This window comes from Castanea sativa, chromosome 1 (assembly GCF_040712315.1).
Source record: "Castanea sativa cultivar Marrone di Chiusa Pesio chromosome 1, ASM4071231v1".
Classification (NCBI taxonomy): Eukaryota; Viridiplantae; Streptophyta; class Magnoliopsida; order Fagales; family Fagaceae; genus Castanea; species Castanea sativa.
Window position 1 is genome coordinate 79,714,881 of NC_134013.1, and position 9,630 is coordinate 79,724,510.

Here is a 9,630-nt window from a genome sequence, read left to right on the forward strand (position 1 = left end):
GACTTGTTTATAAAGAACCGAACATGAATGAGCTTTTTATCGAATTGAGCCCAAGTTATTCATGAACGATATGGTTCATTTACAGCCCTACACACTCTCTTTACCAATGAGGGAGGGGGATTTAAACTTTGGATATCTCCATTAGAACAACTAGGAGAGGCAAGTTAAGCTAAAAGACTCTTGGCCCTAGTGTTAAAGTGGTGGTGTTGGATACTTGGATTCCCATAATTTTTTTATTTTCTCTTCTTTTTCTCCCTTGATAACCAAACATGCAAAAGAAAATATCCCTTCCTATTCTTTCCACTCCTCCATTTCCTTTATTTTTCCTCTTCTTTCATTTTACCCAACTTGGTATAAGTTTCTTTCCCAACATTGAAATTACAAAACTTTGGGTACAATTTTTTTAAATATTGTATATTAGGTTTCACAATTATTTCTATAAAAAAAAGGTTTCACAATTAAATTCAAAATTTAATGCATAGTTGTGTTAACTAATGGAACATAAATATGATTTTATTTTCTAAGAATATTTAAATTCAATACAACTGTATGTTTAAATGAATTGAATTGAATTGAAAGTTTCACTGTGTTGCATCTAAGAATTTATACCTAAAATTTACTAATTTTAAAGAGATTTAAAAAGTTTGCATCTAATATGTTACCCCATCCACAAGTCACCATGACTCAGACTCTCTTCTCTCAAAGTTTTTGGGTATTGTTACCAAAAATTCAACATATTTTTCTAGAATTTCCCCATCCCCAATAAGCCGATAAACCTTAGAAAATAGTAGGATCTTTCAGACACTTTCTCTCCTCTAAACCTTTTTTTTTTTTTTAGAAACAAATTAACTGTTAGACAAATACACACACTTAGTTACACTCTTTTACCAAACTCAAACACTTTATTTAATCCAAAGTATTACTACAAAAGAGAAATAATATGTTCAATAATATTTTCAGAACACTTTTATAATAAATCTTAAGTGGTAGTTTATTATTAACTATAAATGGTGGACAAAAAAAGAATTTTAGTGGTGAGTTCAAATTAGAACCGATAACAATTTACCACCTATGATATGTTGCGAAAATATTATAAAAATATTATGAAGGTAATACTTCTTACCCATATATCACTGCCAACATAAATACATAATAATGCAAATAAGAATGATGACCATGATAATAAATAAATAGACAAAAACAAATGAAAAATCCTATACCCATATGACCATATCAAAAACAACTGCTGCTGCTTATATCTTGGGAAAGAATCCTACACTTTTTAAGCATGTGTTGGAAAAGAAGTCAAAGAAGTGTCGATCCTACAATTATGACGCACGTTAAAAACAAATTGTCCTGTACGTGATGACTAATTCTGAAGCAATGATTGAAGTCAAGCTCATCACATTTCCCATCTTAGATATGCTACCGACTTTTCAAGAAATTATAGATTGGGTGTTAGATTTTTTATTTTATTTTATTATTTTTTAACTTAATAACGTGTTAAACTGTTAAATCTTAAACTATCTACATTTTTCTACTAGGTGCTTAAATCCTTAAACTACCTCTTCGTTAGATGATTCACGGATAATTCTATTGCATCATAATAGTAAATGGTATTTGGCATAAAGTTGTTCACGGGTTGGTTTAGGTTGGGTGCGTGCTCAATCTACAACCGATCCAATAAGATTGGGTAGGGAATTTCCAAACCTACATCCAACTCATTAGGGTAGGGATGACAATGGGACGAGGCGGAGTGGGTTCAAAGGATGGGGTCTTTACCCCTACCTCATATAGTTTTGTTTTACTCCATTCTTACCCCATTTCGCATAATGAGAAAAATTTTCTTACCCCATCCTTATCCCTTGGGGCCCCGCATAGCCTGTCTCACCCCACCCTGTAAAACTCTCATTCTTGTTAATTTGCCTACAACTATTACAATTGTTTTTAATAAAACCTGTTTTAGTAATAAAAATATATTTGAAATTACAAATAAATTTATCCCATAAAATTAAACTAATTTTTAGCAAAAATTGAATAATATTATGAAAGTGTTTAACAAGACAATATCACAACGGAAACAAAAATCTCCAAATACAAAATTAATGATTCAATAATATATAAATTAGTTTATATAAAGACAAAAGAAAATGTTAAAATTGGTACCTTATTTCCAACATTGCCAGAGAAAAAAGAGAGGCAGAAAGCCTTGTTGAGTAGAATAAAATAAGCTGGTAATATGATTGGTTAAATAGTAAGGTTTTAAGGTATGAAAAATTTACAATTTAACCCTTATCAATACAGGACGGGGTGAGGATGGGATAGGGCGGAGTGGGTTGGGATTAAAAAGTCTAAACTTATCTCTGCCTCACCTTATGGTGCATGGCTAAAATCTTGCCATATCCCTATCCCATCACTTTTGAGGGGTGGGGAAAACTTGTGTGGGGCGAAGCGGGGAGGGGCATGTCAAGCGAGGCGGGGCAAAATTGTCATCCCTACGTTAGGGTATTGGGTTGGTTGGTTCAGGTCAAAGTTAGGTGGTGGTCGATTTTAGGTGAAGCTAAAAATCACTGAAAAGCGGTGAGATCTCGCTGGATCCATCCAAGATCCAGTGAGATCTTGCCAGATCTGACGAAGATCTGGACGGATCCGGAGAGATTTCAACCGAATAATGCGAAGAACTCATGCAGATCTAATGAATGTCTGCTAAATCTGGTGTATCTCCATCGGATCTAACTATGTAAGTCTCTGAAATCCACTATTCTAGGTAGAAATATAGCTAGAAAGCTTGAGAAATTGTCGAAATTGATGTATTTCAGCCGACTTGAGTTTCACGGGCTTTGGAGAAGGAGACTCACAGCTAACCCGCCAACATCAGGTTTTTAAAGGTCAGGACCAGCATCCAACCACTAGAGCAGTCTAATCAAGTGGTGATGGGTCAAGTACAGTCAAGTTTGGTAGGTTGGTCGGGCGGACAACTAGGTTGGACACCCCTAATTTGGCACAACATTGAATTCAAAATTTTAAAAATTCAACTCTTCAAGAAAAATGATCACCATTTTGTGCTTGCGCCAAAATTTATAAGGCATGATGAAGGATTAAGTAATTAAGTAGTGATTGGTGAGTATTATTTAATAAAGTTATATGGAGCGGTTGGGATATTTTAAAATAAAATATAGATTTTATAAGCGCAAGCCGTAATCCAAAGTCATCCTACTTTTAAAATTTGAAGTTAATATTCATAAAATTTAATAAATTTAAACCGAACATGGTAATTAAATTAATTTTAGTAAAATATAATTCAAAGGAAAAATTTTGAGTTTTATTTTTTCAAAATAAAAATTTCAAAATGAGAACTAAGAATGAGATTTTGGAATTTCTTAATTTAATTTATAATCAAAGAAATATATCAAAAAAATATAGCAAGAGTTTGTGATAAGTAGATCAACAAACAATCTAGGCTACAAGTCAAATAATACCAATTATTATGTATCTTATTGGATACAATAAGTTAAGATTTTATTTACAAATTCATTGAAGAAGAATAATAATTTTTTATGCATTTGATATATACATCTTCTCTCTTACAATGTGTAAATCCAAAATTATATGGAGCCAACATACTACGAGAGGAAGGATGTATGAAATACCTTAGAAAACAAATATTAATTTTTAAAAATCAATTTCCCTCTATATATAACCCAAGTTAAACCTTGGAAATCTTAATGCTATAGTGCATTTTTAATCCTCCTAGCCATTATTCTAATGCAATAATTCTTTCTAAGAAGAATGCTCATATTGTGGCAATTCCTCAAAAGGTAACAAGCTACTCCTGTAGCACATCCTTAGACAATGCTCAGGGCTCTAGGCTAAATAGTAGGAGCAACTTCTAATTTATTACGAGCCTCGATGATAAATTCAGTAAGTTCTTGCTAATAACCATGTCTGCTAAATAAAAATATTAAACTAAAGGCCCATACAAAATGAGTACCTAAGAAAAAGAGGTCATATGCATATACTTAGGAATCATTGAGACTAAATTACTTGGGATGCTTGTGCCCATAAGAAACCGCATAGCCACCCATTAATGGTATATATATAGAGAAATATTATGTCCACAACATTACACAACAAATTCTAAGTGACAAGTTGTTACAGGCTGTTAGACAAAAAAATAATTTAAACAATAGATTCAAGTAAATACCGCTAATAATTTAGCCCTTATAATTTATTATGAAAATGTTAGACATATACTTTCTCCTAAGAAAAACAAGAAAAAGACATTTCCAGTTGCAAGCCGCAGCAAGGCAAAACCAAAAGCACTATCTTTATAATAACCCAACCAACAGTTTTTCAGCCACGCTCTCATAGAAAAATCTGGAATTTAACGGCTCTCAATTTTCACACTCTCTCTCTCTTTTTCTATGTGACACTACAACTACTAAACAAGTCTCCCAACATATTCTATAGAATCTTTTCTCCCACATATAATTTGTTCTTTGATTCTGTCTCTCTTTCTCTCCGTGTCTTTGCTTTGTGTTACTTTTGATACCCACAAACAAGAGGTTGCTTAGGAACTGAACCACTACTCTAGTTCTAACACCACCACCACTACCATCTTTATCATCATGTGTGTCCCGGACGCTGAGCAAGTTGGCCAGGAGATTGAGGATATGGACAACAATAACAACAGCAGCAGCAGCAACAACAACAACAAGGTGACACGTCCTTTGCATTTTGAAGTGTTGCATACCCAGATAGAGAAGTGGGACAAGGAATCTCCTTTGATGAGTTCCTCTGATCAATTCTGTCTTGAAAGTTCATTTCCTTTAAGATTTCAGTTCCTCTATCGTTTATTTCTTCAGGGTTTTTCCAAATTATAAATATTTTTTTTTTTGAAGACCATTTTGGTTGAAACTGGGTTCTGTGTATTTGTTTCCTCATATGATTGGTGATTGGTGATTGATAATGGTTTTTTTGTTTTTGTTTTTGTAAATGGTTTTTTTTTTTATGTGAATTATTCTAGCGTATTTACTTATTTATTTTTGTTTACTTCTCTGTGAAATTTAGAGGTTTATTGCCGGTACATCTGTCTGAAATTATTTGGGCTTATATGGGGTACCATTTTCATTTTTGTAGCTCTGCACTGTATAAAATGAGTTGTTTTTTTTTACCAATTTTCAATTCGACGGAGATTGTACCACTTCAAATTTTTACTGTAGTTACCAGTTGGTACTGTATTCTTTAGGAAATTATTGCTATTCAATCATGTTTCCCATAATTCACCTCAACTTGGCTGCTTTTTCCAGTTCAGCTCGATCATCAATGTATCCTGTTAAATTTTTTCTCGTATTAAATTTTTATTTGCTTCTTTATTCTGGCTGTGGTTGATTGGAAGACAGTTTTCTACAGGAAGGTGGTTGCCCCTTAACATGTTCTTTAAAGCTGGATGGTGATGATTTTTCTAGATTGTTTTTTTTTTTTTTTTGGTTTATATTTTGACTAATGTGGAGAATTTTTTATTGATCATTTTGATACTAATGGATAAAGAAAATAAGTGGTGCCTAATATAGTTACCCTGACTTAGACTTGCCCCCTGATTGTGTTGACTCTTGATTGTCCTGCTTCTTCTAAAGGTTCACTTTTCTAAAAACTTTCCATAGTTGCACTTGTTTTAAGAGCATTTGCTTTCCAATTATGATAGCCAGATGCTTCTATCTAATTAATAAAACCATACCTTTTCTGGAGAAGACAACGCTGAGCAGTAAAATTCAACATAAGTAAAAATGGATACATTTTATCTGGGCACATTAGTAATTTCTATAACTTCATACTACCTTATCTTTCTTGCCAAGTATCTTTTAGGATACTTCCTGTTCTCTTTCTAATTCCATATTGGTGTGGTTATTTCAGCTGGAAAGCATTTCTGAGGACAAAGCAGTTGTAGAGAGAAAACAGAACCTGTTAAACTTTGTCCCTTCCCTTCGGTCAGGAGAGTGGTCTGATATAGGGGGTCGTGACTATATGGAGGATACTCACATCTGCATTGGTGACCTGGCTAAGAAATTCGGTATTAATTCGTACAGTGATGAAGTTATCTCCTTCTATGGTGTAAGTTCTCATACCTACTAAACTATCTGTGTTTTGTTTACCAAATACAATTTACACCATTTGGACTTTTCACAAGAATTACATACTTAAATACGGATTAATGTGAGATTATGAAGTTTCAACAGTCATTGCCTATACATAGAGAAAGGCTAAAATGCACTTTCCCTATCCAAGTTTGGGGTTGCTTCTAAACTGGTTCTTTGACTTTCAAAACTTGAAATTTACACCATCATTATGGTTTGTCATTTTCGCCATTAACCCACCTAAAAACAACATCATTTTTGTCTGGGTTAACCATAAGAGCCTAATAGATGTAAATGGAAGGGGCATTTTGATATTATTGTAATACTTGAGAGTGTAGTTGCAACTTAAGGGACCAATTTAGAAGCAACCTCAAATTTAGAGGGTGTACATATAATTTTTTGTGGACCAAAAATAAATTGTGGGGTTCTTGTGCTAATTTGATGAATAACTTAGCATTACTTGAAAGCACTTGATATTTGAGAATTGCAAATGATCATATCTTAGATATGAAATGTGTAGCTGTGATTTGCTTTTGATTTGAAAAGTCTCTTACTTCCACTTTCAAATTATGAATGATCATATCACATACTTTTTAGATCACTTTCAATTGTCTCATATGTATCCATTACCCAGAAATTAAGAAGTGTTTTAAGCTTGCAAACTTCAGTAGTGAGCAATAACCATTCCATATGAATAAAGAACTAATGACTATTGATAAATGTCAAAGGCCAAAATTTGACCTATTTGGATTAGCTCGCATGAAGTCAAATGTTGGCAGATGCATTGAAGAAACTTAGGGTTGTGAATTTAACTGTAGGTAATTTTTTTTTCTATTGAGAGTTGGGAATGAGTAGCAGAGAAAACCTACTAGTTCAAAATTTGACTGAACAAGTATCATTCAGTTTGGAACTAGCACATAGATTACTTTAGACATCTTATTCAGATGTTTGACATACATTTAGCTATTGGTTTGAAAAACAGGTATTTGATGGGCATGATGGAAAGTGTGCAGCACAATTTGTACGCGACCATTTGCCAAGAGTAATTGTTGAGGATGCTGACTTCCCTTTAGAACTTGAGAAGGTGGTTACAAGGTCATTTATGGAGACTGACGCAGCATTTGCAAAGACATGCTCTCTTGAGTCTGCCCTGTCTTCTGGGACAACTGCCCTCACTGCAATGATATTTGGGAGGTAAGTTCAGTGTTGATTGGCCTTTGATTTAGGTATAATTTTCAAAATTGTCCATTCTTGCATAGTGACACGGCGGAGTGAGCGGCAGGTACTGAAATGAAAAAGGGCCAAATAAAAAGGAGTAAAAATGAAATATGAAAAATGAAACAAAATAGAGACACAGATGTTGGTGCAGCCTGGTTTCCTCTATTGGTCATAATTGTAAGTTGTAGTAATAAAAGAGGCTCACTAGTCACTATGATGAATTAAAAAAATTTCTTCTTTAAGGAATTGCTTATACTGTCTCCATTTGTGCATGCTTAACCTTTCCTTTTCACATATATGAAGCCATGGCATAGTGTAGCTTGTTTTTAGAAGTCCTTATGAGTGACATTTATACTAAGCTTCATTCTTAAAATACAAAAATATTTTGGACAGGTCTCTGCTTGTGGCAAATGCAGGGGACTGCCGGGCTGTGTTGTCACGATGTGGAACTGCTATAGAAATGTCAAAAGATCACAGACCCGGCTGCACTAAAGAAAGGAAAAGGATCGAATCTTTGGGTGGATATGTTGCTGATGGTTACCTCAATGGTCAGTTGGGTGTTACTCGTGCATTAGGTGATTGGCACCTTGAAGGAATGAAGGGAATGGGCGAAAATCTTGGACCATTGAGTGCTGAACCTGAACTGAAATTGGTGACACTGACCAAGGAAGATGAGTTTTTGATAATTGGTAGTGATGGAATATGGGATGTGTTTATTAGTCAAAATTGTGTAGATTTTGCCCGGAGGAGACTCCAAGAGCACAATGATGTGAAGTTGTGCTGCCAGCAAATAGTAGAGGAAGCAATAAAGCGGGGAGCCACTGACAATCTGACTGTTGTAATTGTAAGTTTTCATATGGAGCCACCACCGCCTGTAGTGGTAGAAAGGGGAAGAGTCAGGAGAAGCATATCGGCCGAAGGCCTTCAGAATCTTAGAGGCCTGTTAGATCGCTAATCCTTTTTTTTTTTTTTTAAATCCCTGGTGTGCATAGGTTAGAACTAGTCAACCAATAATAGTAAGCTGATTTGTCGGCTCTTATCTTGAGTTTTTTCTCTATATATGTATATATATTCTTCCGGGAATTGGAACTGCCTTTTCCTTACACCTTTATTCATTGATGCCTTATTTGGTTCCTGAGAAGGAAGGAAAGAGAAGAAAACATGGAATCATAATTTGCAATATGTTAAAATTGGGGAGGGAAATCCAACTTGTAAACAAGATGATTTGAGAATTGTACTATTATTAATTCGAAGTATACACTAATGTACATACAATTATTCTGTAGTCATCAAACTTTTTGTTGGTGACCAACAAGTTTTTACCTTTTCTTTTTTTTTTTTCAATATTCTTCTATCACCCATGGACTAGGGTGAAATCGGGCCCCTTAAAGCTGCTACTGCCTACTAAACTAAAGTTATTGAAGACAGTCAACAGTATCAACAAGAAGGTTAGACTGAGACACATGACCAAGAAATCTTCTTTCTTCGAGCGAGGCATCAGATATCGTTGATCACTCCCTTCACCTGCCAATGACTTGTCATTTGCCTTAACAAAGATCTATTGTTTCCTTGCTGCTCCAGAACTATAACCCTTCAGAAACCTTTGGAAAATGCCGAGTGTAGAGCTTCCAAAAGTGCTTAGCATCTGGCAATTGAACCTATTTATGGTGGTGAAACAAGCAACCAGCAATGAGTTTCACTCCCTGTCTATTCTTGCCTACAAATGCTGTGCCACATGGGAAAGAGCAAAAATAGAAGGCTACACTTCTAGCACCCTGCTGCCTGCGTTCTTCATAGAAAGCATCCTTGCACCTATGAATTGAATGCTTGCTAAATTGAGATGAAAACCTTCGATTCCTACATTCACCTGGCCTGTATGGAGAACTAGTGAAATAGAGCTGAAAGCATCGCTTTGAATTCGATCCAACACGTTACTTTGCACCAGCAGCCACTACTTCAACCAAAGTTTTCCTGCGTAATTTGTTCCTCAGTTGAGAGGGGTGCTTCAACTTTGCAGTATCTGTATCTCCATTTTGGTGGTGTTTATTAATTCATTAAATTCCCAGCATTTATTTTAAAGAATTCTTCTACAGTTGTCCAAAGACTTATCCGGTTCCTCTTTTGCCTGTTTATTAGCTTATATTTATATTTCTCATTTATTACTGTTCTTTTTTCTTGGTTGCGACAACCTTATCGTGGTAGGGCTCTTTAGACTTACCCCTTAGAAAGTAAACTATAGATAAACGATCCTACCCACCAAAGTCCTGTATTAGGTAAT

At 34.7% G+C, this 9,630-nt stretch overlaps 1 protein-coding gene across 1 annotated transcript; it reads left to right on the plus strand.

The window, feature by feature from the left end:
• The first annotated feature begins 4,377 nt into the window (after window positions 1-4,377).
• Window positions 4,378-8,641, plus strand: LOC142644293 (putative protein phosphatase 2C 27). The gene is made up of 4 exons (XM_075818939.1): window positions 4,378-4,718; window positions 5,914-6,111; window positions 7,117-7,328; window positions 7,746-8,641. The coding sequence occupies exons 1-4, from the start codon at window positions 4,629-4,631 to the stop codon at window positions 8,305-8,307; spliced, it is 1,062 nt and encodes a 353-aa protein (XP_075675054.1). The 5' UTR covers window positions 4,378-4,628; the 3' UTR covers window positions 8,308-8,641.
• The last annotated feature ends 989 nt before the right edge of the window (window positions 8,642-9,630 follow it).

What these genes read in the sequence shown, in the direction of transcription:
- LOC142644293 (XM_075818939.1), top strand. Translation starts at nt 4,629, where the DNA reads ATGTGTGTCCCGGACGCTGAGCAAGTTGGCCAGGAGATTGAGGATATG. An exon ending in GCAGCAACAACAACAACAAG is followed by an intron (nt 4,719 to 5,913) that starts GTGACACGTCCT and finishes TGGTTATTTCAG; the next exon opens with CTGGAAAGCATTTCTGAGGA. An exon ending in AAGTTATCTCCTTCTATGGT is followed by an intron (nt 6,112 to 7,116) that starts GTAAGTTCTCAT and finishes TTTGAAAAACAG; the next exon opens with GTATTTGATGGGCATGATGG.